The 27,385-nt window shown below is 43.1% G+C and overlaps 1 protein-coding gene and 1 long non-coding RNA gene across 7 annotated transcripts in view; one reads left to right on the top strand and one right to left on the bottom strand.

The window, feature by feature from the left end:
- The window catches only part of TMCO4 (transmembrane and coiled-coil domains 4), a 56,480-nt gene that overhangs the window by 16,609 nt on the left and 12,486 nt on the right, over positions 1-27,385 (bottom strand). For all 6 annotated transcript variants that reach the window (XR_012635000.1, XR_012634999.1, XR_012634998.1 and 3 more), the window contains exons 6-13: positions 25,271-25,368; positions 24,391-24,534; positions 23,768-23,887; positions 21,553-21,717; positions 20,865-21,001; positions 19,313-19,397; positions 15,423-15,540; positions 12,330-12,447 (exon numbers count right to left, since the gene is read on the bottom strand). Coding sequence is in view for 2 of the 6 variants with exons in the window: in XM_074924592.1 (XP_074780693.1) it covers positions 12,330-12,447; positions 15,423-15,540; positions 19,313-19,397; positions 20,865-21,001; positions 21,553-21,717; positions 23,768-23,887; positions 24,391-24,534; positions 25,271-25,368 (985 nt within the window). In the remaining 4 variants the exon portion in view is untranslated. The remainder of the gene's footprint in view (positions 1-12,329; positions 12,448-15,422; positions 15,541-19,312; positions 19,398-20,864; positions 21,002-21,552; positions 21,718-23,767; positions 23,888-24,390; positions 24,535-25,270; positions 25,369-27,385) is intronic.
- LOC141969133 (uncharacterized) lies at positions 6-19,296 on the top strand. Its single transcript, XR_012635001.1, has 4 exons — positions 6-313; positions 12,780-12,890; positions 13,390-13,567; positions 19,198-19,296. It is a non-coding gene; the product is annotated as an uncharacterized LOC141969133 (long non-coding RNA).

The following is a 27,385-nucleotide window of genomic DNA, read 5'->3' as shown; positions in this document are numbered from 1 at the left end:
AGCAACAAGAGCCCTGTTAGTGGGGAGCCCGCGGGGAACCCAGCTCAGTCAAGTCCTTCATCTCAAAAGCCACCACTGTTGTGAGACTTGGTTTTAGCTCTGGAAGACTGAAAGTACAAGGTCTGGAAAACACTGTTGTCCATTCAGTAACCTGAGCCGGCTGCACCCTTTGTGGCACACACTGCTGCTGGATTACTTTTCCTCTAAGATGTGTACGTTCAAATCTCTGGATGTTGCTGAGTTACAAACCCCCAGATTCTGGGTGCCACGAGGGTAAGAGAGGAGGTGATCTGCCATGGTGAGAGATGTCCAGGTAGGAGACAAGTTGTCTTAGTTCAACTTCCTGTTCTCTGCTAAATCACCTGTCCTCCCTGTGCCTTAGCTCCCTTGTAAGAGCAATGATTGTCTTATTTAAATTAGGAAATAATCATTAAATTTCACAGCAGCTACCGAGCATGTTAAGGTTCTTGGCTGGAAGGTGCACTGATCTGTCCCATACTATAAAACTGGGACACTGAGAGTTATAGGTTCATAAACCAAATTAAAGTCAACAATACGTGCAAAACTCCACATATTTTTATTGTAAGGTGATTTCCATGATAATACAAACCCTTCTGGTAAGGATGTGGGAATGCACCCTTCCAGTGGGGGCACAGGAGGGAGAGGAAAACCTCCTCTGCAGATTAGTGTTGTCATATGCTACAGGCTGCCGGGCTGGAAAGGCAGAAACTGCCTTCCCTGTTTGAGGTGTCCTGTGCAAGCTGAGCACTTGAAGTAATGACAGGCAAAATCTCTTCCAGAGACCAGCCTCCAGGTCTCCTTGGCTGTTGTGCTCACGGCCAAAATGGGAGGAAGCACTTCTGAGCTCAAGGTGGATTTATAGTGGATTTATATTTTCTGTGGAGAGGGGAAGCGCGGTCAGGCTGTTGAGGCTATTTCAGTGGTACTCTCACCAGCTGGCCTGTAGATTTCAGCAAAGATTAAAGGGCGTGATTTGCATCCTAAGATATTTTAGCATCTTTGGTAAATCTGATTTCTAACAGCCTAAATCCTTTGTGCCCCAGCCCGAAGGCTGTCTCAGCAAACACCGCCTCTTATTTCCCCAAATCTTGCTAGTAATCAGGGAATTTCCACAGCAGGGAATACCCGACACCACAGTCCCAGGTTTCCTGCTTCCCAGACACGTGTATGAGTGCCCCAGGATGGGGCTGTCTGCTCGTATAAGTGGAAAAAACTCTTTGAAGAGCTCTGCACAGAACCTCAGCTGTGGAGCCTCTGCTCACCTCCTGGGCAGCTCAGCCCGAGAGGCTTGGCTGATGCCAGCGCAGCCTTTCCCCACAATGCCAGCAGCCAGGGTTACCAGCATACCTCTGCCCAAACCTAAAGCAAAATTCCCAGCAACTGCACGGTCAAAATTCAAACCTCCTCTAGCTGTTTGCGTGAAGCAGCTTTTGAGTGGTAACATTTGGATGCACTTAGGGCTTGGAGCAAAATGAAGGATTTAATCAGTGCATTAGTAATGCAATATGCGACTTTAATCAGTCCAGATGGCTCAACAGGCTCTTGATGTTTGGAACAGATTAGTTAATTAAAATAACCATTGAAGGACTAATGGACTGGCTGTTAAGATGTGTACATTGTTCTCTGAAAAAAGTATAAACCTTTTGCTACTCAGTAGAGGGGCTTAGTGCTAAGGAGAAGAAGTGAGCACAGCGTTGGAAAAGGTGGAGAGAAACAAGAAGGAAACGGACTTACTGGGAGGAGTTGCTGAAATCTCTTGAATTGCTGTATTCTGAAATCCACAGTCATCACAATCTACCTGCCCCGGTCAGCACTTGGGGATTTTGTTACCTAGTCTTTAGTCAGAGAGGACAAATTTCCTCTGCCAGCCTAAGGACTAGATTCTCATAACTCCTCAGTATCCAGCAGCTTCCACTAAAACAACGGGGAATTCCTCTTCCCCGAGCACCATGATCACCAGCAGACACTGGGTATGAGCAGTTCTGAAGAGCTGAGCTTTTCCTCATGCAGCTAAAAGAGAAGCTGAGACCTCCTGAAAGTCTGTCCCTTACTGCAGGTCAATACCACTAAATCGCTTCAAAGGAAACTCGCTTCTGGTTCCAGGACAGCCCAGGAGGAGTTCATAAAGCCAGACCGACACAAGCCCTGAGAAACCCAAGAGGAGGTAGGACTCTCTGCTCTACTGTGACACTGAGTACTGAGCCATCAGCAAAAGAACAGCGAACAAATTGCCTTGCCACTTTAAAGCTGTGAAGCCATCCTGGTGGGAAAATTCAGCAATTCCATCTCTCAGAAGCCTGTTTTCATCTGCAGTCTGAAAAGCTGAATTCCTCCACTGGGTAGGCTGTGCTGGAGGAGGGATGGGAATGTCTAGAACATTGTTAGGGACAATAAAAACTTTAACGAGAAATAAACAATGGTTTGAATATTTGCAAGAACAAAGTGCAGGAGGAATATCAGAATAAATGGAAGAGAAAGGTATTCTTGTAACCAAAGCAAAATATATTTATTCTTGTTATAAGGAAATGAAAGCAGTGGGGTAGGTTTATCACTTAGGTGACTTCTCCCCTGTTATATCTGATTTTATAGTTGCTTTTACTCATTGGAAAACACAAGGCAGCTGCCTGTATCACTAATTCTGCTGCAGGACAACAGCACCAAAGAAGAAGGTCTCCAAAGGACTAGAGATGATAGCACTGCTCAGGGGGATCGATCAGTCAGCTGAAAGGAGCCCTCAGTTCAGCAAGTCTGGAAAGATTTTCAAGTTCAAATCCACCCAATAGTATAAAAAATGTCATTGAGCATAATCAGCTGCGTCTATTAAATTCAAATGGAAGTCTTTTTATTTGGTACAATAAGTGCCTCTGGTTACGGTGTCATAAAAACACAGTTCAGTTTATGGGAGCTTTGAAAACAAATAATGTCACCCCTGGGCCTGCAACCAAGCCACTGGTGGCCGCTGTACCCAGGCGAGCCGTGAGCTCTGCAGCACAGATGCTGCTCTCCGTGTTACTGACAGCAGTTCTGGGTGGAGAGGGGCAGGGGATGGAGGTCAGCCTCTCTGAGAGGAGATGATAATGGAATCAGTCTGCTCTCTCCACCAGCACTAAGCCGGTGGCATCTCCACGGCTCCACTCAATTGCCTTTGCGGTTGGTTTTCCCCAGCGTTGCAAAAGAAGAGATAAAGCACCAATGTAGAATCTATCCAGCTCTTCGGGACAGGGGAAGAATCCTGACTTCTTTCAGGTTCTGAGCTACAGGAACCCAAGGTGTACCCCACAGCCCGGAGGGGATGCTTGGGGAGCCTGCCAAGCGGTGGGCAGAGAAAGGACCTGGGAGAAAGGAGATGCTACGTGCAATGCCACCGACTCACGTGAGCACAGGCAAGACTCTTACTCCATCACAACACCGGGTATCACAGTGACATTAATCTGCTCAAAATCTTTGCTCACTCCAGAGCCAGCTGGTTTAAGATCCCATCCAGTCGCCCTCAAGCAGAGCTCCTGCACTGATCCCAAGCGCCGGTGCAAAGAGCACACGCTGGCTCCGAAGCCCGGCACAGCTCACAAAGCTGTTTGCTTTGCAGGGCTGCATAATTTGCAAGAGCTCAGATGAAAGTCCCTTGGCCTCTCTGCTACGTGCAGGGAGAGATAAAGGACAGAGCAGCTGGGCTGTGCCTTCCTCCTGCTCTCCCTGACCAAACACCCTACGGATTTACAGAGAATTCCCGAGGAGCAAGTGAGGTGTGCAGTGCGAGCGGAGGATTCACAGGTACTCTGCAAGCTGCAGGAGCACAGGTCATTAGTACAGCTGAGAATTTCACCTCTTTGATTTGTTTTGAGCCCGTCACATCCAAAGAGCAACATTATCATGCAGGAAAAAGACACTCTCCAGATAAAATCTCTCTCCAGAGCTTTGTTATTTCAGCAGGAGCAAGTAATACCTTGGAGGACACTGCAGTTTCATGATTCCCTTTTGACAAATACTCTCTGTTTTAACAGAAAATGGTATTTGGTGGGGGGTGACAAATAGAGTGATCTGCAGTTTCTGAAGCTCAGACAATAATCACACCTCACTTCCCAGCTGCCCTTTCTTCCTGCTGGTGTGTCAGGCACTCTGTGTACACACCTGAGGAACTCCAGTGGCATCTCTCAGTAGAGCCAGCTCAGCAACTTTTGTTATTGCCAGTTCAACTCCTGGGTTTGCTCTCAGATTCCAAAAGCAGCACTGAATTTGTCCATCAGGAAGAGAACCAGAGTGCAACCTTGCGCTCCAAAATAAGCTGCCAGCCAGTTTTGGGGTAGCATCAGTAAAGAAGGGAAGAAACTCAGATGCCACTGTTGCTTTCCAAAAATCCTCAGTTCTGGATCCTGCCTCCAAACCCGCGCAGCACTCCTCTCCCAGATGGTGGCAAAGACTGACTGATTATAGGACTCCCAAGCTATGCCAGGTTATCGCTCAAAACGCAGTCATCCCTGCCAAGCTGGCAGGCTCCTCTGGTCAGAGTTGTTCCCACATGTCAGCGGAAGCCTTACCTCAGAGTGCGGGGTACCTCTTGCATGATAGAGGGCATTCAGCCTGGCAGAAAATGTCCTACAAGTTTTCTACAGTTTTCTGAAAGCTTACAGCAAAGATCTAACACTTCCCAGGCCGGGGAATAGGGCTGGACCTGACAAGAGCCAGCGGCAGAGCAGATTCCCGCAGTGAGAACCAGAAGAGCATTAAATTAACCTTGAAAGGGCCTCTGGCGGAATTAAGTTAAAACAGAAATAAAATTCTTCTGTTTGGGTTCTTAGGAAACAGTGTTTTCCAAAAGTGAGGACAGTGAACATGTCCACTAATTCAGAAGCTGTAATTTAAATGGACTTACGACAAAATGTGAATTTGTCATCTGCAGCAAGTCCTGCGTTGCACTGTAGGTATAACCCGAGTGTTAGTGGGCCTGGCTTCCAGAGGAGGAGAAGCCAATAAAAATATATTTGAGGTAAACTTTATAGAGCTGAATTTATTTTGAAAATACTGTCAGTGTCATTTGCATTATTCCTCTTTAATGTTTCTATTTCTGCTCTGAAAAATTGATGGAATAAAGATTGGAATGTGATTCAGCTGAAGCTAATAGGCTTAGCTTCTAAATCATCCCTTTGCACAATTACAATTCTTGTGAGTAGACCAAGTCACTCAATTCTAATTTTCCTTCTAATTTAAAAACTAACTTGACGGGTAAAAGTTCTCCTTTAATTACAGCAACATTTACTGAGCAAGACTGTAATTTTTACTTGCAATCACCTTTCAGCCATGACTTACTGATCAAGTCATTCTCACCTCTGGGATGGTAACTGAGGGACATCACCCTCAACACTCGGGCCAGTTTCACACCACTGCAATAACTTTTTCCAAGGACTTTTTCCATCAAACTTTGACACGCTTTGTGGGAACATGTAGATATTGAAAATTCTGAGTAAACACAGTTTTTTTTTTGCTGGAGTCGTTCACTGCTGAAAAACTCTGACAGCTTTACTCTCAATTTACCTTCACCAACTCCAAGAGGACTGTATGATGGAGAGGAGTAAAATATAGAATATAACAAGAAAACAGAGGAAGTAAATGGAGGGGATAAGTTTCAGAAGTTTGAAGCCCTAAGGAGGTGAGATGGAGAGCAGCTGTACATCAGCGATGATGGGATCAGCAGCACCAAGTTAGGAAGAGGAAGCTTCATAAATTCTGAATTAATAAGAGAGCCCTTGAAAGAGTTTTAAGGGAAAGGTGCCTTCACAAACAGCCTTCTGCTGACAGGTAACGCGCTCCGCACACCGAGCCAGCCAGCTGAAGGCAACAGCTGCTTCCATGAATTTTTCAACTGTTTGCGGAGCTGCTGTTGACTGTTATTTTGCTGATGCTCTCACTGAAAACTGCCAGAAGTGGAACTGGTTCTTTTCTTTAGCTTTTAGGTTGATGTCTGAACACTCAAGAGTCTTTCCAGCTATATCGAAGTTGCAAAACATGCCACTCACTTTTAAGGTGGCTATAATCAAATACTTATTTTTCGATGCTAATCTAAGTGGAAATTATTTAAATTAGATAGTACAAAGAATGTTTTAAAGGGCCCAGCATAAACTGTGCATATAATTATCACTGGGAAATAATTTGAACATAATCTCTTGGGCTTTAGAGAAAAAGAGATCCCAAAAATAAAGACTGGATTGATAGATCAAACTGGACTGTTCCTGAACGTAGCAGCTATCTGACATAAACTACAGCAGTCAACTGGTGACCCAAAATATCTGCTATAGTGATCAAGCCGGATTATGGAGAATTTTTCAAGAGTCCAGATGAAAACATCAAGATCAGATTCAGTCTCCACAATCAGGATGATACAAAGGTCCTGCCTGCAGCAGAGGATAACTCCTCTCTAACACCGGAAGGGACTGAGCCCCCTTCCTCTCCCCACCTCGCTCCAGGAATACACACGATTTGGCAGCTGAAGTGTTGCCATCTTTGTGGCTTTCAAACCAGCTCCTCAGCTCAGCTCCACGAAACAAGATCACTTTTGGTTAACTAAGGGAATTTTTGCTGTCTTTGGGGACAATAACCTGTTCGTAGCTTTTTCATCCCTTAATCTCCTTTATAAGTTGATGGTAATAATTTATCTGGGCAAGAAGACTTGGGCATTCGGGAAATTCCAAGAGCTCTGGAGTAGTGCAACATCTCTCCTTAGCAACGTGATCTCCTACAAATCCATCACCCTGGGATTTGCAGGCAGTTGAAGACCTTCCCTTACCCGAGTGTCCCTGGGGCAGTGGGCAGTGGTAAGCCTCATGGCATTTCAGCTGCCTTCAGCTCGTATCAACACTACATGCTGTTGAAATTGCAAGATCTCAAACACATTAGCTGAAACTGTGCTACAGGAGAAAACCTCACGTACACAATGTGTCAGCTAAATCAGTCTTCTCCTTGATTAACACCTTTAATTGGATGTTGCAACTGAATTTCCTTTCCTTGTTAGCTGAAAAGGTTAGAAACAAAGCTCAAAACCGAACACCGAAATTATACAGAATTAGCGTTCATGTTCCTAGATGATAGGAAATAGAAAGCTAAATTCTCTATCCTTAATTCACCTTACTCTGCTTTGTGTAGCCACTCTTGCAGAATCAAACATTATTACCACTACTTAGGGAAAACTCCCACTGCTTTTGCTGGTAGTTTTGCTTGAGTAAGGTCTGTGTGGTCAGGATAGCTGCTTGCAAAGTCAAAAGCTACAAATCTTTTCACTGCAAAACTGTCAACAATGGAGTCTGCAATGTCTGGCTTTGCAAGAACAGTCTTATTTTTAAATGAAAGGTGCTCTAATGTGCAAAGTGTAAGAGAAAATCTATAAAAGTTGATAAGTGATGCAAACTGTTATGCTCCGTGGGAGAAAGACATAATAGCATCAAAACTTTGATGGTTACTCAAACAAATAGCAAATTTTGTATGTTGACTTGTATTAGATATAAACACAAACTACCTGTAAATTTTTCTAATACGTGGCACTTGGTAATCTCAGCTTTTGTGAAGGAGGGGGGCGCAGTCCCAGGAATTCAGCTTTGCCCAGGGTTGCTGGGGTGTCTGAACACTGTACACGCTCAAACAGATGTTGTGGAAACCCACTGTGAAATGACACACACGTGTTCCAGGCACAATGGAGGAAATGGGAAAATTACTTCTATAAATCTGCAGGAAGGCCACACTGTTATGGCACCATGCTGGTTCTGCGTGGCAGTGCGTATGTGGATTTTGGCACCAGCCTTACAAAATAAAGGCTCAAAGAGCTCTATGAAATGGTTCTCTCTGCCTTTTAGAAGCAGCTAAATATCCCCAGCCTCCCAAAGAACACATCAAGATCAAGCAATACATCTGTGTTGAAGCAAGGAGGGATACCAGTCTGCCAGAAAGCAAAACCAAACTCAAGTTATTAATGGCTCCATTTGCACCTTTTTGGAAAAGCTTTTTTCAGTTTCTTCCTCTGTTCTAACATACTGACATTGCCAGCACCCTCCGCTTGCATCCCAAAGGGAAAAATGTATTTAACAGGTATTTAATGTGTGATTCTTGGAGCTCCAAAATCAACAGCAAGAAGGATCACAGAAAACTAAGCCACTGATGACTCCAGGAACATACAAAGAGGAAAAAATCATCCCTGTGACCTTATAGCCTAGCAGACAAATAGACTTGCTTCCACAGGCACTTGCGTGTCCCCTGGATGTGGGAGAAGGACCTCCAGGCTCCTTCTAGCGCTGCCTGAAGCCAAGTTCTGCTCCCAGCTCTTGCTCTTCTGATCCTGTTAAAGCCAGTCACCATGGGAGGTGGCACTGCTCATTTGAAACAAGTGAAACAAAGGTGTAATGAGACATAGGCAACCTTTTGCTTTTTGAACTCCCCAGGGTTCTTAATTAATCCACATTTCGTAACCACAATTAATTCTTTGCTGTGAGTCTTGGGAATATAGGGGGAAAAAACCCACAGTTTAATGCGTTTTGGGAAAAAAGCCTGACTCACAGAAGTGCCAAATCAGTTGGATTTCACAAAATTCACACTTTTCATCTGCTTATGGTATTTATGTACACTGTGTACCTGCCTGGCTGAAGGCCTGACTGCCTGGAATCTGTTTGCCTTCCCTCATAATGCGAATATTGGGCCCCTCTTCTGAGAGAGCTTTTGGAAAGAGATCGGTTTTTCTTGGTTTTTAATCGCTGTCATAAAGAGAGCTTTCCTACTGCTCGATTACAGCAGCAAAGAAATGAAGAGGTAGAAAGCTTTTGAGGTATCTCGGGGGGAAAAAGCAAAGGTGTGCTGATGTGTGATACAGATTATTCTAAAGAGAAGCTCTGCCATTTCACCTTCCATTGTGCAGAGACGCTGGAGGAGAAGATGGCTGTGTTTTCACATCAGCATGTTTTCTCGGTGTACCATTGCAATGACTGCTCTAGAGATTAAAAAGTACCTTGTGTCATTAGTCTGTGGGCTCTACAGAGCATGGCTCTGGCACTCCAGGTGGGTGAATAAGGAGGGATTTACTCGCACGTGGTGCTGCCTGGTGTTGCCATTACAGGAATTAGTGAGCACTAGCAGCAGGTAGGCAGCTGCTGTCCAGACAGTGTTGATGAAGAAGAAGAAAAGGAGAATATAGTTGGCATTGAAAGCAATGGAAAATAAGGACTTTTAAAGTCGATGCAAAACTTAATCATAGTCTAAATACCTTTATAACAATTTTCACATTGGACTAACGAGAGAACAGTACTGACTTCTGCAATAATTGTCACGATCCATCCCTGCTCTCTACTAGACTTCCAGCCAGGCAGTCCTACAGCCCCTAAGCTTGTTGTTCATCCCTAGTTTCTGCTGTGGTAAAACACCTCAGAGAAACTTAAACACCCTCCTTGACTTGTGAGCCTCCATGAAAATGCTCTGCCTACATTCTGACTCTGAGCATTTCTGCAATATTCAAATGTTAATGCAAAATGTAATCTACAATATCCCATTTGAACAAACAGCAATCAATCTAATACACTACAGCTCAATTACTTCCTTGGTCTCTCTAACAGGTGCTGTCAAATAAATCCACTGAATAAATCAGTCCCATTGTAACCATTAGGAAGGCTTTTATAACTGCATTTGCTGAGTGGGAGGACATTTTTCTCTCAGTTTTTTTTACTGACAGTCAGATAAAAAACATACTAATCAAGAGAGACGTGCAATAAATGCCTTGGAGGTGAATTCCTGTTTATACTGAGGTCTCTTAGTCCTCCACTCATTTGAGGGTTCTGATGCTACCACAGCAAAGGGAACCAAGCAAGCTCTTTGGATCCAGTCCCATTTTCATCATGGATGGGCTGGGAGATGCCTAAAATACTGAGGCTGCCTGCATAGTATTTTCATGCTGAGCGCCTTTGCATCATCTATGCTTTATTATTCTATCACAGCTTGTCCTTTCTTATTCCTGGTGGGACACTCAGAGGGACCTCCAGCAAGGGCATCTGCAGGGATGGAGCTGGTCCCCATCATAGAAAATATCCCTCTTTATATTTCTGTTATGCTACTGCACTATATTTGCAGAAAAATCCATTTTTGATTTCTTCCCACTTTAAAAAATATTGCCCCTAAATACTTCCTTCCCCATTCTTGCTCCTTTTACTTTTAAAATGTTCATCAGAATGCACTGTATTTCTTTTCATAAAGCTCCACGGTCTGGAAAATGGATCAAGAGAACATCACCTACTTAATATAGGTTTTTCCCCCTGTGGGGGTTGATCTTTCTTCCCCCCAATGCTTTGCAGTAAGATTAAGCAAGTGAAAGTGTCAGCTCTTTCTGAAATGAGAACAGCACTGGGATTGTCTGTTGGCATCATGCAGCACAGATACAGATGCACAACAATAGAAGATTAGCAGCTAGCAGCTCTGCAACTATTATTCATTTAGCTGAAATGTAAATACTGCTCCTCTGGGGTAAAAATAGAGGCTGCTGCGAGCCAGGCAGGACAAAGTCTGCAGGCCTCCAGGGGGTTTCAAAGCTCAGGAAGCAGAAGGTCAACAGAAAGAGGGTCTCTGAAGAGAAGTCAAGAAGAGGAGAGTAACATGGACTGAACTAACAGGAAAAGTCACCCCAGTGCCACCACTGCTTGACAGCTTTGGCCATTTTTCTTTTCATGCCAGCAACAGATGTCACTGCTTGCAAGGGACTAATGGCAACTCTGGGGACAGTGAAAAAATGGATGTGGGAGCATGTGGGAATGCTAACCAAGAGAACCCAGTAAGGTGCAAAGACTCGAGAACAGCTACACTGCCGGACCACGTTTAAAAGCCTCTGCTATACCGCTTCCTTCTGGGAAGCCTCTATTTTGTTCTGCAAAGTCTCTATTTTATCTGTACAGTGCTAAGCCCTGTGTTTTCTGGCAAGGGCTGTACATAGCTCAGTTATAATGAATGAAATGAGCTGGTAACAGTTGGGTATTTATAGGCTCAGCAGGCTGGTGCTCCAAAAAAATCTGAAAACACTTAAAAGTGCCTTTGGCTCCAAAGCAACACTGACAATCCCTACCAGCTCGTGGGGACGCTCGTGAGGAGTTATGGCAGGAACAATGACCGTGGAAGCAGCCTGAGTATCTTCCAGTCCAGTTTGCAGACAGTGAAAAATGAGTTAAAACATTAAGATACGGAAAACCAAGATTGCATGTCTGAGATTGCTGAGAATATGAATACACAAGCTAAGTTTTGCCTGATTTTCTGTGGAAAAGCTCACTCATGAGTATAGACAAGGCAATGAGATCATTAGTTTGCTTAAGGTAATTGAGTTGAATATTACTGGACATATAATATAGCGGCCTATCATTAATGACAACAGCTAGCTTTGAGGAAACTAAATGTCTACCAGGCATAGAGGTGATTCTCTTCCTGTTTCCTGGAGACCTACACCCCAAAGGCAGCAGCCCAGGTCTGGACCTAGCAAACCAGCCATCGTTATCAAAGAGTTTCTGTAATTATAGGTGGTTCCTGCACCAGGGAGTCAGTGCAGCTCAGGGGACCAAGGTACAAGGCCTGTGAACTCGCCCCTGTACGAACCCGCACAGTGTTGAAGGCTCCGCCGAGATAAGACTGTGGGGTGCACCTGCTCCACAGTCAGGTGTTTGAGCTCCAGGTTCCCCAGCTGCTGATCCTACCTACCTGCTGATCCGGGGCTTGCCAGACAGCGAGGTCTTTCTTGGAGAATAATGGCATTTTGTGTCTCCAGTATGAGATATTTCAGAACCAAAAACCACCCAAACATATCTAACAAGAAAGGCAAGTTCTCATTATTTTGCTCAATACTGAGCACTGGCTTGGTCAACAAAATCACAGAATCATCTGGGTTGGAAAAGCCCTTGAAGCTCCTCCAGTCCAACCATGAACCTCACCCTGACTGTTCCCAACTCCCCCAGATCCCTCAGCGCTGGGTCAGCCCGACTCTTCAACCCCTCCAGGGATCCCGGGGACTCCCCCCCTGCCCTGGGCAGCCCATTCCAACGCCCAACAGCCCCTTCTGCACAGAAATCCTTCCTCAGAGCCAGCCTGACCCTGCCCTGGGCAGCTTGAGGCCATTCCCTCTTGGCTTGTCGCCTGTGAATTTATAGTGAAGTCTGAGATGAGAGTTATCTCAAGGAAAGGAAGGAGGGACGACATACCTACTGGTGCTTTCTTCTGTATCCCGTCCTTCCCTAACCAGTGAGTGTGAGGTTACAGTGCTGCAAGCGAAGGACAGATGGAAAAAAACTGAGAATACAAGAAGTACTACTTACTACAGATGACAGGTCCATGTTTACCATCCTCCTGTCATCCAAGTTGACGGGCTGGAGGCCTGCAACGTTGATCTGGACAGAAGAGGTTCTGTATACAAAGCCCAGCAGCCAGTCCCCCCTAGGAGCAGAGCAGAAGAAGAGCGTGAATAAATCCTGTTGCCAGACCAGTGCAAGATGTGATTGCTCAGACCATGAGGAGAGTAGAAGGGCAGGGGAGCACAGTGATGTCTGGACCAAGACCTGCAGCAGTTTCGTCCAATGTTGGAATCACAGCAGTTGACAAATTCGGGGCAGGTTCCTGGGACACAGTAAGTCTGAATTTAATCCTGATTCATGGGTGTAGCCTCATTACATGCAGCAGGTTTAAAAATCTGACTTTTCTATTTATTTCTGCATTTCCTTAGAGATTGCATTACATTCACATATTTAATCTTTTTAATGTACTAACAGGTAAAAGTTCCCCAGCCTGTAGACAGCTGTAAACGCAATGAAGCCTACAATACCGATGTTGCCGACATAAATATTGACTGCGAAGCTCCTTGAAGTGCTCCTGATTTATAGGTACTGTATAAATACACGGTTTCAATGACAGAACTAGGAAGAGTTTGTTCCCACTGTAAAGTATTGCCATAAGTCACTGTGACAGTTTCAGGGTAGACTGTAGCACGATGAGAAGGCAACACATCCTTTGGAAATACAGAAGTTTTTCTCCTGCACTGAGCAACAGCATAAAATCTGGGCACCTAAATGCCACTACACTCTACAGAGTAGATTTAGGTTGGATGTGAGTGGTATTTGCACTCTGTGATGGCAGCAGGTGAAACACCGTTTCTGGCTGCTCCTGCCCACTCCAAAATGCTCAGTGCTAGAAGTTGGACGTTTACACAGAGCTCTGCAAAATCTTTGCAATGCATCCACGCTACTCAGGCATGGGTTCTTTCAAAAGCTGAGCAAGTCTAACTAATTTGGTTAAGGTTTCCCAGTCGGAATTTGTAACTCTGCTGTGAAATCGGATGGGACAGCTCTTGACAGCTGGCTTTCACTCTCCATGTCCTTTCAGACTTCAAAGCCGAAGAAGACAAGCTACACTGGGCTGAAGCTCAACAAATTGGGCCCAAATCTGATCTTGCAGGAACTCTATTCAACGTAATTCATCTGACCTAAATAGAGCTACTCCTTAAAGTGACAGAACGAGGCCACAATTTGTATAAGTGAGAGACCAGAGAAATCAGAATCAGGTGAGATCTTACCACAAATATTTGTATAATCCTTCTCTCATACCTAATATCCTCATAAATTCTCTGTATCTCTCAGTTACCTCCTCTAGCTGCCCCTCATGCTAACTGAATAACTCAAATTCAGCATCTGAAGGCAAAGTAGTAGTGGAATATTTCCTAACAGTCTCCTCACCTGCTTCTTCCTATTAGTGAGCGACAAGCTACAATTTCTACATCATTTTTCATTCAACATCTAAGACACAGGCTTGCCAAAGCAGAGACTAATCAAATTACTGCACTCATGGAGGTACAAACACACAAAGTATTTTATTCCAACAGCACATGCAGGCTTTCAAACTATAACAAGATATATTTTTTTTTTTATTATAGGAAATGAATACACTGAGCTTTTTGCAGTGAAGTTGGTATTTGTATAACACAGGGAGGAATGATATTTGCCAGGGAAAACTCAGTTATATGCAACAATTGCTATCATTTATGGCTTCTTGGAGGAACACAGAAGCACTCCCAAGGAGGCAGCAATTGCTTTTTCCTTAAGTCACATGAAGAAATACTGTAACTGGTGTGCACATTTGGCATTCATAAAACCTCCTGTGATTCAAAAAGGACAAAAGCAACAATTTTCAGCCTGACAGATGGGTTTAATAATTTTTTGTTTTAATCTTGAATTCTTTTAATTCTTTTATTTAGTTCTTTGTTATATACTATGCTAGATGCATAGTGATACAATACTTCTTCATCTTACACGGATGTATGTAGACATACATAAGTATGTGTGTATGGAAAGTACCAACAGCATTTTCACCTGTCCTTGACCTGAGGGCTCATGGCTTTTATAAGTTGTCAAGACTTGCAGTTACATGTTCTTTGCTAATCTTCTTGCCTGGCTATTTCTCAATTTATTTTCCTGTGTCCTTAGTCTTCCTTGCTTCATTCTTTCATTTTAATTTCTCCTCTTCTAATTGTGCTGGTAAGCAGTGTTCTTGTCACAATTATCTTCCAACACCAGTCATTAGATTTGATACTGTCACTTGAATTCTTAATAGCTTTTATAAGATTGCTTCAGCTGTTTCGTGCCTCTGAATCTCCCTCTTCTCACCCAGCAGCTCTCACACTCTGCATAGCAGTTGTCTGCACAGTTTTAAAAGGCTGATATTTGATTTCAAGGTAACTTTTTTATTCTTTCATGTCCTTAGTAAATTTGCTACAGCTATTCCAGCTGTACTTCTTTTGTAAGTAAAACATCTTGTTCATGTGGACTATCTTGACCAGAAACTGACTCTAGATACAAAAAAATCTTCGATTTGCCTGAATTCCTTCCCTTCCATTGCGATTTTCACATCTTGTTCCCCATAAGCAGCCCCTAGTGAATTGTATCTCACAGCTTTTATAGATTTTAATTCACATTCTTTAACTGTCAGTGAACCTAGCAGCCATATTTATAGTCCTTTACATAAAGCTGAGATTTAAAGGGGCCTTAGAATATTTCAAAATATGCACACAAACACACTGACCCAGCTTTAAGCTGCCGGAGTGATATAACACTGCCACCATATGAACAGGACCTACATGTTGAGCAAGTCAGGCTTCCAGTGTAACTATGCGCTGCAACCAGCCAAGAGCTGGAGACAGAACAGCCTACAAGTGTCTCCTGAAGACTGTCATCTCCAATTAATCTGAGGGAAAGACCTCTGGAGGGAAAAGGCTCTGGCACTGCTGCCTCTGGCGCTACTGAATCAACGTACTCACCAGCTGAACAATTATTCACTTACAAAATGTTCAGAAGGGATAAATGTACAAAATCCTTTCCAAGTGACACTGGGATAATGAAGCAGGGGGCTGAGCACATACAGACCTGCAATAACCGTTTATGATCCTGCCCGACACCACTTTTGTGATAGCTTTCCAGTACTTGGCTTCTCCTTCCACTGGAGCTCCCAGTAAGACCACATCTTCAATGATCCCTTGAGAGTCTATTAAGATGAAAGCAGAACAGCTCAGATTTAGAAGACATCTCAGAAAATATACCTTTACATGCACATGAAGGAGGGGTACGTTCAGATGTGTGCTATAGAAAAATCATTTCAGTGACTTAAATTTTAAAGACAGAAACAATGGAAAGGAAGATCTTGAACAGCATTCTGCATAAATGTTAAGTGTCTGCAGTTCCAGCCAGAATCAGTAAATGTGAAAATTAAAGATCCTGAGACAGTGAAAGGAACTGGGCTGATGTCACGAGGGAGAGGTGGCCAGGCCTGTGTCCAGAAAGATGCAGTTCAAGCAACAAACCTGTGGGAAGTTCTTTCCCCAGGCCTATTGATCTGGGTTTGCACAGAGCTTTGATACAGGTGACAGGGACTGACATTCTATATAGTGAGCAAATGATGTCACATATTAAGCACGATAAACTTTTCCCACAACCAGTCCTTAGAGCTGAGTTCATGAAAAACATGACCTGTACACGCAACAGAACCCCCCCCAAATTCATAGTATTGATTGGGAACTGACAACAATGGAGTCATTTGTCAACACAAAGTGATAATCTATCAGACTGATCTGATTTTCTTGAAGGGTACTTTACGGAATGCCCAGGGCATGATTTGCTGAAAAGGAATGATGACTGAAGCATAATAAATCTTCACCTCTTATCAGACAGCTGCGGCTGGGGTATTTCAGTAGAAATAATGATTGAATGTGAAATATTGGGCAGCTCTGCTACTTTCTTAAACTCCTAAACAATATATTTATATCTATTAATAAATCTTTGTAAAGAGAGATCGAGCACCTGGTGCCACAGCAGTTAAATGACATTCACATTCTCTTGGGAGACTCACGGGCATAACTCACCAGACCCAGGCTCTCCACCTGTGGGAGACCAGCGTTCACAAGGCGTGAGCTGAACCGTTCTCAGCCTGCCATCTGAGATTTGTAAAATAATATGCTGGAGTTTAGGGGGAAGTGAAAGTGAGAATGACTGCATACCACATCAAGTTATAATGGAGAGGTGCTGCCTGGCTAGACATTTCAAACATAAACCCATTGGTTTCTTTTCCCTAACAGCAGTAAACGGCTTGGAGCTGCCTGCAGTGCCTGCACCTTTCTCTGCAGTGTAAATCCCAGTGCCTGACAACAATCCAAAAGAGCTCTCATGGTATTATTTCTTACTGCAAAGCAAATTTTGCACCAATTGAGAGAACAGCAAAGAGTAATTCAATTTTGTTAGTGTAATCTGTGAGCAATAAAGTCCTGTTCCAATGATCACGGGCAATGAAAAAGAAACCCAGAGCCCTGCAAATGGGGATCTCGTTCCAACCAAGGTACTAAATTCCATGGCCACAGTGTGAGCCAACTGAATAAACAAACAGCTAATTCATCAAGATCCTGAACATTTGGGCAATGTATTGGAAGCTTTTGTTTCTCCAGTCCTTTGTACAGCTTATTTCTTGCTCAGAACAAAAATGTTTAGCCTTGGCTGAAAAATACTCATTTTCTTTGGATGTTGACAGAGGGGGACAGAAACCTGAGAACAGATCACTGGCCTACATAGTCGCTGACACTCTAGATAAATTAAATAATTTCACAGTTTGCAAATCTTTTATACGATGAAGAACAATACAGTCCGCACAAGTAGGAAAATGGAAAAAAAAAAAAAAGAATTACTGATGGGCAAAAATTTAAAACTGGTAAGATGATTTGTCCAGAAAAGCTGTGGAAGCTACAAGCTGACCTAGAGGCAACAACCAGTCCTCGGGAGCTGGGCTCTGCTATGCCTTTAGGGTACGACTCACTGGGCAAAGAGGAAAGTGTCTCATCGTGTTAGTCCTCACTGAAAAGAGAACAGGGGTGGCATTTAGCTCTCTCTGGGCACTGTACAGACACAGAGCAAGGACAGTGTTTCATGGCAGAGCCTGGCAGCAGTATTCCTGATTCCTAACCACAGCAGAGGTGATAACCCAGCAGTGATACCAGTCACACAAGCAATTCTGTAGGATCCTGTGATCAGTATTAAACAAGTATGTCATGGGTGATACCTCGCTCCCATCACACACAGTTTGGTTTCAAGGCTGAGGTTCTGCTGGTAACAGCCAGTATCGGTTTTCATTAATTTACGTTTCTTATTTACTAAAATGCACAGGAATTGTGATTAAGAAATCAGACCAATGATCTTCCCATGCAGTAACTCATCTCTGATGGGTCATTACTCCATTTTCTGCTATAATGTCATTTTCTGGAAACCTACTAAGCTCTGGCTTCCAAAGTCATTTGTGATGAAGTATCCCAAAAGTTATTTAATTTCTTTGCAGAAAAAGTATTTTTGTTTAACAGAATTTGAGTTTCTGCCATGGTGTTTCACTGGATAATCCATGATTAGTTATTTGTCCTCAGAAATGCCACTGCCATCTGGATACAAAAGGCCTGCATGACTAGGCCCTGTATTTCTTTTGTGTGAGACATCCAAGTCCAAACCCCAATCAGTCTCAGATGTCCCAGGTCTCAGCTCCATTCCTTCTGTGGCTTGTGCTGGAATGTGCATGTGAAGAACGCCTTGGCAATCTGCACTAAACATGCTGCTTTTCATCTCACAAACAGCTCAGCTTTCATAATTCAATTAAGGAACTGAAAAATTAGTGTACAGTGGGGAGCTGCTATGATACATAATTATGATGCTTAGATTTCTTTAGACTGGCAGCCAACCTTAAAGACCCCTAATGATTTCCTTTCATGTATTACTTTGCTACGGTCCCATGTTATTCCAGCAAGAGACTGCAGACCATTAAATAAAAGCTTGAAAATATCTCAGCCCCTGGCATTCTCAGGACACAAAAAGATTAGATCTAGGGCCAGATTAGGATCTGGGTTCTGGCTTCAGTGTAACTCCATTAGGATCATTCTGGATTTGATTAGATTTATTTTGAGAACAGAATTCCTGTATTTGAGGACTTCCATCTTAAACCAGAAGTGAAGTTCTGGTACACAGCTGTCAACAAAAAAAATGCTGACTTTCGTCCTCACTTGACTCTATTCCCACCTTCTTGGACTTTATTGAACATTTTCCTATGTAAAGCTCCTTATTTATTAGGAAGTCTTTGTGAGGCTAAATGGTTAATGAATTAAATTAGCTAGGCAGGGGGGAAGGCAGGCTGCACGCGCACACTCACTACTGACTCAACTCTAAGATGCAATTTACATCAACTGATCATAATGATTTTATTCTTTTTCTAAATTAAAAATAGAATCTATTAATAAACAGAACCACAATGGGTAATAAATTGACAGATGGTTTTATACTTGACTTTGGGGGAAAATTACCATGAAAATAGCAGATGACAGTGGCATTTCAATGACTTAAATGGAAGGGAGGACTCAGGGAATCAGATACAATAGCTACAGAGAGCTTCCAATAAAGGCAAAGCATCCTCTGCCAAGATCACAGTGGCGTGTGGGCAGCTCACAGACTGATCTAGCAGCCGAATGTCACAAAATGTCAAGTTGTTGTTTACAGACTGGAGACCAAACTGACACACTGGAGCACCTCGAGTGAAGACAGCAGATTTAATCCATTGAAATGGTGGAAATGACAGTAGAATTTGGCTCCAAATGTATTTCAAAACTTTTTTTTTTTTTTGCAGGTTTATCCTAAAAAGGCCCAAGCTCTATTCCAGAAGAACCCTTCCCCATGAAAGAAAAACTTCTCTACCAGCAGTAAGGAAAATAAAGGAGAAAAAGGTTAGAAGTGAATTTTACCTTTTTCTTGAGCCATTTCCTGCAGGCAGAAGTAAATGACTCTTGCACCCAGGCTGAAGCCAATCAGTGTGACAGGTCGCTTGCCCTAAGAAAGAAGGAAGGACAAAAAGCCATCAAATACTGTTCTAGACTTAGAGAGTGGCTGCAGGATCCCAGAGACCCTCATACACAAAGCAGTTATGCTTGTGCATGATCTTTTAAACATTTGAGCAATTTGGCTGATTTCAAAGGAATTATGTATCCTCAAAGTTATGCACAGTTCAATATTGAGAATTCTGCATACCTGAGTATTTTGTATTTTTGATATTCAGAAAATCAGTTGAAAGAATCTAACGATCAGAAGTTACAAACAGAAACAATACAATGCTGTCACTGTTCTGAAATTTCCAAATGAAAACCTAATTCAAGGAGCAAAATTTTCCCAGAAATGTTTCAAATAAACAGAAAAAGAAACTGTAACACAAAAATAGTGACCATCTCTAGATTTAAGACATAATGACAGCAGCACTGTGTAGCTGTTATAGAAAATTATGTGGGGTAAACTTTTGTTCTGAATAGTCTAATAAGATTTTCTATAAAGTCAAAGGGAGCCTCATCTCAACAATAGTGAAAAATGGTCTTTGTATTAACCAGGGAGCAGGTGTGTGGTGGACTCCCTAGACATCACACTAACAATTAGTTTTAGATGTTCCAGCATATTGGAATGCATGTTTTCACAATAGCAAATGCTTAAAAGGCAGTAATAAATGCCCCCAAGCGAAACAAAGGGCTTGTATGAAATAAAGTTTATTGCTTTTCCTGGGATTGTATTTTTATGAGAAATCAAGTTTGTTTCCACTCTGCTGTTTCACACGATTATGACACGGAGCTCTGGGGCCATGGCTCCCACAGGGCTCCTCTGTAACAGATACTGGACTAGTATGCCTGTGAGACAAACACGTGGCCAGCAAAACCCAGCCTCCCTCCATGCCAGTGACAGCCCTGTGAATAATGGCAGGTTTTGGGGGGACAGAAACGTCTTTTGCAAACCTTCTGAGGGAGGCTTAATAACTTCTGTCACTTCTTTCAGGTACCAGCCCATTCCACTTCTCCGTCAGCAAAAGCATGGCTCACGGTGCATCTACTGCTGCACAGTCTTCTCTGATGTTGTTTTGCTAGTGCCTCTTAATTATCAGTAAATATTTTTAACATTCTGTATTCTGTTTTTCTTTTCACCTATCTTTACTTTTTAAAATTTCCACTAAGTGAGTTGGCCTGGCTGGTTTGTGACACGATCAAGCCATTTGCCATTTATAACCCAGATCTCTTCCTCATTTAGAACAGCTTTAGGTTAAAAGGAACAAATCTTAGCAGGGTTTCTCTGATTCACCTGGGACTGCCTATTCTTCCCCAATGAACCAGATACATGCTGGTCACCTTTTTTCATTTTTCAGTTCATTATTATTTTTTTGGAAAGATCCCGCTTGATAGTTACCTAGCATGGCTATAAAACTTAACCTCCATGGGCAAAATCCTTCCAGTTTTTATTCCTGGATAATTTCTAGCTAATTACCTGCTGTCGACTGAGCAGGATATGTGCTAGGTGTTTGCCTACTTCAGCAGACCGGTGCAGACACACTCCCCAAGGGTTGTCAATGACACTGGCAACAGTCAAGAGTGAAGTTGGCCAAGTCAAGGCCGTCACAATACCTGCAACACACAAAGCAAACAGCACAGCACAGTCACAGATCTGGGCTGCTCTTAGGAAACGTCAAAAGCAAGAGGGTTCACTGAAGTTAAAAGCTAAACTGAGGACCTTTTGTCATTTCCAGTTCTTCTTTCTCAAGAGCTGATCTGAGAAATGTTTTGCTAGACTAAAGATAAGAAAGAATCTGATGTTCTGATACGGAGGCAAACAGACGCCATGCATGAATGTAACCTGCATGTTTGAAAGGTTTATGTAAAGCAGTAAAACAGTGTAATAACATAGAGAAATAAACACAGTCACTTGTGAAGGAAGGTGTTTCCAGCTGTAATTTTAAAAGAATGAAGTCAATGACACAGAGGGTCAGCAATCCAGGAAAGCAAATCTAAATTACAGGTGTGGCAAAGAAGGTTCTCAGGCCACTTCTGCAGGGCGGTGCCAAGGGAGATGTCTTCTCAGAAATCTTCCTTGCTTTGGAAAGCTCCTTTAAACAGACACCAACAGTGGAACTGCACAAGAGCCACTCAAGCAGGTCTGATACGATTTAGGTTCTTACCTGACAATACAGTGAATTTTAGGGCTTCTTGAGCCATCATGTTCACAAAACCATTCAGCAGGGAGTCTAAGGCGTTGCCAAGCTCCATCAAGTACTTGGATTCCCAGGCCAGACAATACTGCTCACTCGATTGCAACAAGCTGCTCCATGGTGCTGTGAAGCTCCCTGAGAAAGGTTACAAAGATGGAATTCATGTTCAGAGAGAACACAACAACAGCTGACTTCTGGCAAGATCAGTCCAAGAAAGAATCAGAAAAGAACTGCCAGGACAGGGGAATATACTAATAGACTGTGATAATGAGGAATCATATTTTAAAATACTGATAGACTCCACATTTCCACTGTTTTACAATAAATAAAAATTTGTAAATAATCGTGCAGCTTTAGCTGCCTTGGCAAAGAGTCTTCAATGTGAACAGGCTCAGACGTCACAACCCATTCAATTGCCTCTGAGACTGCCAAGACGGATGGACATTAACACTAATTATGTCAGGTATTAAGGACATTCCTCCCATCATCAGACAGCAGGCCAAGTCCAGCAGCTCCACCTTGTCATCGCAACCAAAGGAAGGCCTGTCCTGAGAAAGATGAAGTGCTGAATGGCTGCATGGACTGAGTTCAGTGGCACCAGAAGCACAGAAAACATGTAAGATCTTGTCAAAATCTATCACAGAGCATCTTCCCAGCACTTCAGTTAGTCGGGCAAAGATTGCAGCAACAGCCCTGTCAGAAAACAAGGAATCTGCATTTGCAGATCCAGACTGCAACTATTTTTACTTTGCCATCTAGCCTCATAAAACACTTCAGTTTATTTTTTTCCCTCCAGGTGCTAATCAAAAGCAGTGCCTGGATGTTTGAGAAATAATGGATAATTTCCACTGTGCAAGTCTAATTTTTGGCTGAAAAAACAATTTTAAAGACTTACTCTCTCCTGTTTGTAGTGTACCTTGTACTAAGAGGCCAGGAGTGGCCTGGCAAGGCTATTAATGGCAGATGAACTCTGCAGGGCAGAGCCGAATTTTAATTTTAATTAACAAAAACCCTTCCCACACTGTTCCTTCCCCAAACAATGCAGGGCAGGTTGAGGCACTGCTGACCAAAGTGGCCTGAGAGAGTCCCATGCCAGATCCCACCACAGTGTACTGTCAGACTTGTGAACGTACAGATGGGCAGCTACTGAGAGCTCCAAAATCACAAGGTAGCAAATTCCCTGCAAATCCTGTCCTCAGTCCCTCTGTTTTAAGGAGTTATGCAAGTGTGTAAATAGACAGACACAACTGTAAGGAGGAGAATGGATGACAATTCTAATTTCGCCTTTTTAAACATTACAGCAGATTGCTAGTTATGGAAGAAGAATGTGTGTCACTTGTAACTCCCTTTTAAGGGCAAACAGACACAAAAAGGTTCCTGAAGGGACACACTTGTCTTTATAACAGTGCCTGGGAGTGCTCCAACCCCAAGGATTTGGACCCCTGGCAAGCAGACAATGAGAAAAGCCAAAGCACAGTACTGCAAAGTGAAAATAACCTTGCTCTGACAGCAAGCTGCAACCTAACAAGCAACAGGACAGAGACATCCTTCTGCATTAATGATAGCCAATGTTAATCATGATGCTTCTGAATAAATTGGCAGCTGTTCAGTCAGGTTGCTGAACACATCAGCAGACAGTTGACATATGTTATATGACAAGCCATACTGGAAACTAAAACATTGCAGACTTTTCAAGGTTGTTGCCTCTAAGTTCACCTCCTGAGTGCTGTGCTTAACAGGATTTACTTGACAGAACTTTCTTGCCAATAAACCTCATTATCTGGCAGATACCGAGAAAGAAAAAAGACACTATTTTCTGTTAATTGCTGGAGGATAAACATAAGGTCTCAGAGATAGGTGAGACACTTTGTACTAGTGCTGGAAATCTTCCACCCCAAACAGACCTTTCCTAGCAAAACCAGACAGCAGTTATTAACAGAAACAATCCTGCTATGACTACTACCAATCCTACTATCACCACCAATTTACCGCCCTCTCTCTTTCCTCTGTTTTGATTGGGATGGCAGATTGGGTTATGAAGTCTTACGTTGGGAGTTGATCTCTTTAGAGAACAGGTCATGCAAGTGTGTGGAAGACACGGTGCTACAAGAGCACGAACACTGCCTGGAGTGGAACACAGACATGGCTCTCCAGGCTCCTCTCAGCTTCCTCATCTTGTTCTTACCATATTTGCCAGCGCACAGCCATCCAGTAATTGCTATGGTGATATGAAGCTGCTTTCCTTCAGTGAGTGGGAGGAATTCAAACTCTTCTATGGCTCCCACACGCTTCTTCATCTTGTATCCTACACACAGCAAGGCAAAAACATGAGTCTCAGACATCGCACAGAAAGGACACACTCTGCTAACAAGTTTGTTAGAAACAACTTGGGTAATTTGGAGGGTTTTTTGCCTTTCCAAAACCCTCAGCCAGTCCATGCATTACTTAAAGCTTGGTATGGAGCCAGTATGATCCTTCTGAGTTTGCGTGATCTGAGGGAATCCCAGCAGAAGGGTTCTTTGCTGCAGGCAAAGTAACAGCCGCTGCTCTCCATGGCATCATCTTCCTAATGCAAAGCAGCAAGCTTTCTTTCCCTTCATTAGCCACATACCAAATATTCTTTTCCTACTTGGTCATGAGGGCCTATACAGTATCTTAATCAGCCTCGAAAGAATAATTTCACAGTCATAAGACCACACCTCAAATTGCTTCCCTTGCTCTGCAGAGCTCAGTTAAGTCCTTAGCTCTGCATTTGCAGCCAGGATCCTGTGCCTCAGTAAGCTGAGAAACGTGTGGTGACTCTCTTACCAGTAAGGCCAGCACCAGCAGCTCCAAAAAGGGATGCCATGACAGCAATTCCAGCAGTCGAGCCTAAAGCAGCTGCTCCAGCACTTCCGATGATAGTAGCAGCTCCCGCAGCAACCAGAGGGGCAGCAAGACCCCCTGTCAAGCCTGAAGATGCAACAAGTATTACCACCCAGCTACCGCCACAAAGCCAGGCAGTCATTTCCCCGTGCGGTGTGAGTACTGCTCAGGACACTGAAAAAGTACAAAGGTCTTTTTTGCATCACCAATAAAGGGGCTTTCTGAGACCCTTCCCACACCCTGAATCTCTGCACATATTCTTTGACTGACTTCAGTAAAAATAAATAATTTAAAAGTCAAAGGAAGAATGTGTGGTAGACTGGGGTAAGCTATGCTCTCTTTGCTTAGGAAACACTGATCTAGTCTCATACGGTTCTGAATTTGGAGCTGAAGATCTGATCCTCTTATAACACAAGAGCAAAAGAGGAGAAAACAGAAAACATTTTTTAAGAGTGATGACCTCAGTTTAGTATTTCCCTCAGCCAGTGAAGCTACAGTGGAATAACTTTTCCAGCTAATTATTTCAGTTTTACTTTTGTGTGGCTGAAAATACTTCTCTTGGATTTGGGGTTTCATTTTTGTGGAGGTGTGGTGGTGGGGTTCTTTTGTTCTGTTTGCTTGTTTGGGGTGATTTTTTGGTATCTGAAGTGACATAATACCTTCAGTCTGGCAAAGAAAAGCAGTGGATGCTTTAAAATTACAGCTTGGGCTAAAAGGTATGATGGCTTCTCTTGCTGAATGTGTAATCCAGCACCCCCACCCTGCCCCTAGTGCTGTGATGCACTTCAGCAGCAAGCCTGCAGAGTGCCTGGGGCAGCCTCACCGATCACTGTTCCGCCCCCAACGGTTGCCAAACCGATCAGCAGGTACCTCTTCAGCTTTTTTCTTCTTTCCTTCTTTTTTCTTGATACTTCTGCAGTTCTGCGGGGGGATTAGAAGCATAAAAGCTGATGGAAAAAGCCTGACGGGTAACAGTGTTGCATCAGAATCTGCTTTTATTCTCCTCAGTGTAATTTCCCTACTGGGAACAGTAAAAAGTAACATGCAGGTGTGGACTGTGACAACACACTCAGATTTATGAGCATGGACATAAACCCACAGATTTAAATTGAAACGATTTAATTGCTGACAAAAGCCAACAGATGTTACTTACTTGGAAACCCCTTCCTAATAGGGCTGAAGCTTGTAAAAAAAAGAAACAAAAAGTCAAAAGCATTTCAATAACTACATACTGCCAACGTGTTTTAAAAAAACAGAAGAAAGCTAAGTGGAAACAGGGAAAAGTGTTTGAAACAAAAGGGAGTAGGGGTAATTTGTGCTAACAAACAAAGAGATGGAATTAAACTATTTTCCAACAACAGTGTTTATATCGAGCTGCTTTCTAATTGCACATCACAATATAATAATATAATAGGTATTAAACACAGTCATTAGTTCATTTGTCTGTGTGTATTTAAGCTATATTTTAACAAGCTTATCAGAAGCAGGTAAATAAACCTAAAAGGAACAAGTATCACTTATTAGGCACTACTTTTGGCTTCTCTCTGTTGTCTTTGGTTGCTCTCTTACGAGAAAAACTTCCCACATCAGAGGAAAGTGTGAGAAACAAATGATACTGGAATAAGTTGTTTACAGAGGAAGGTTCCTTCTAGCCTGCTTACGCAGCAGTTAATCTGGGCCTTGAAACATGAGAATTTTATCTTCTTTCCAAACTTGGATATTTTCCCTCTTAATCCTAGCCTAATTGTGGATTTTCATTATCCATATAATTGCCTAATCCTTCCTGGAACTCCCTAAGCACACTGTAATTTTGATAAAGACAGTTTTAGATGAGTCCCAAACAATATGCAGCTTTGTAAAGCACAGCAGGAGGAGAATGGAGCACAGTGGGTGAAATCCCTGCATCGCTGAAGCCCATGGCAGAACTCCCACTGACTTGCATGGCACGGAGACTTTGTTTCCACAGAGATCCTCCCCAAAAACCATTGTGTATTACCTTCTGCAGCTGCAAGCGTCAGTGTCTGCAGAGAACAGTGCAGCCTGCAGCAGCTGCCTTTTCAGCAATTTCTGTATAACCAAATTCACTTTCTACAGCCCCATGGTCAAAGCAGCATTTGGATATGCCCTGGTTCGTGCATGCAGTCACCAATTTGAATGCCTGGCTTTGGAAAAAAATGCTCTTTGAGCTCCTTAACCAAGCGCTGCAGTCTGACTTAATACCTAAGTTGGCAACATCCAGCAATTTCTGTTCTACGCAGTGGTTCATCAGCTTTTCTAGTGAACGTGCTGTTGTCTCAGGCTGAAAATATAATGACATTGAGATGAAATACAGCTAACCTGGCTTTAGTTGCAATAATGAGCAATTAAAGCTATGTGGGTAGAAAGACAATTTGCAGCTAAATCCTGCCTGAAGATGCCGTAAGTAGAACTACTGCCATCAGAAGTTTTACCTGTCATTGCTTTCCTTCCGCAGCTGCTAGCAACTGCTTTTGACAGTTGCTTTCCTAATAGCTTCTGCATTACAATCATCACTTGATTACCAGACTGCTTTTTATCCCCTGTGGTAATTAACTGCCTCTTCTGGTACTTCTCTCAGTGATCTTGGATATGCAGCTTCTTGCCTGAACCACAAATTACGTTCAGAGAGATTTTAGAGGTGGAATTTCAGGTCATTTTCCAATGATGTAAAGTGCCAGGACTACACGTTAGTGAGCAACTGATGGTGTGTTTTCCAGTTTCTTACACAACCGTGTACAAAAGAGAGGTTCACACCTGCAAGTTAGAACGTGTTTGGTGCTAGTAATACGGATTTAAGTGTCTGGAGCATTGTTCTGTAAGTGACTGTACATTTAACCTTGCATGTTCCGGGCCACAGTCCAACACACACACACAGCAGCAAAGGCAGGAGCAAAACCTTCCGTTAATAAATATCAGTAAA

Source organism: Athene noctua, chromosome 22 (assembly GCF_965140245.1).
Source record: "Athene noctua chromosome 22, bAthNoc1.hap1.1, whole genome shotgun sequence".
Taxonomy (NCBI): Eukaryota; Metazoa; Chordata; class Aves; order Strigiformes; family Strigidae; genus Athene; species Athene noctua.
This window is presented reverse-complemented; position numbering and strand designations above follow the sequence as displayed.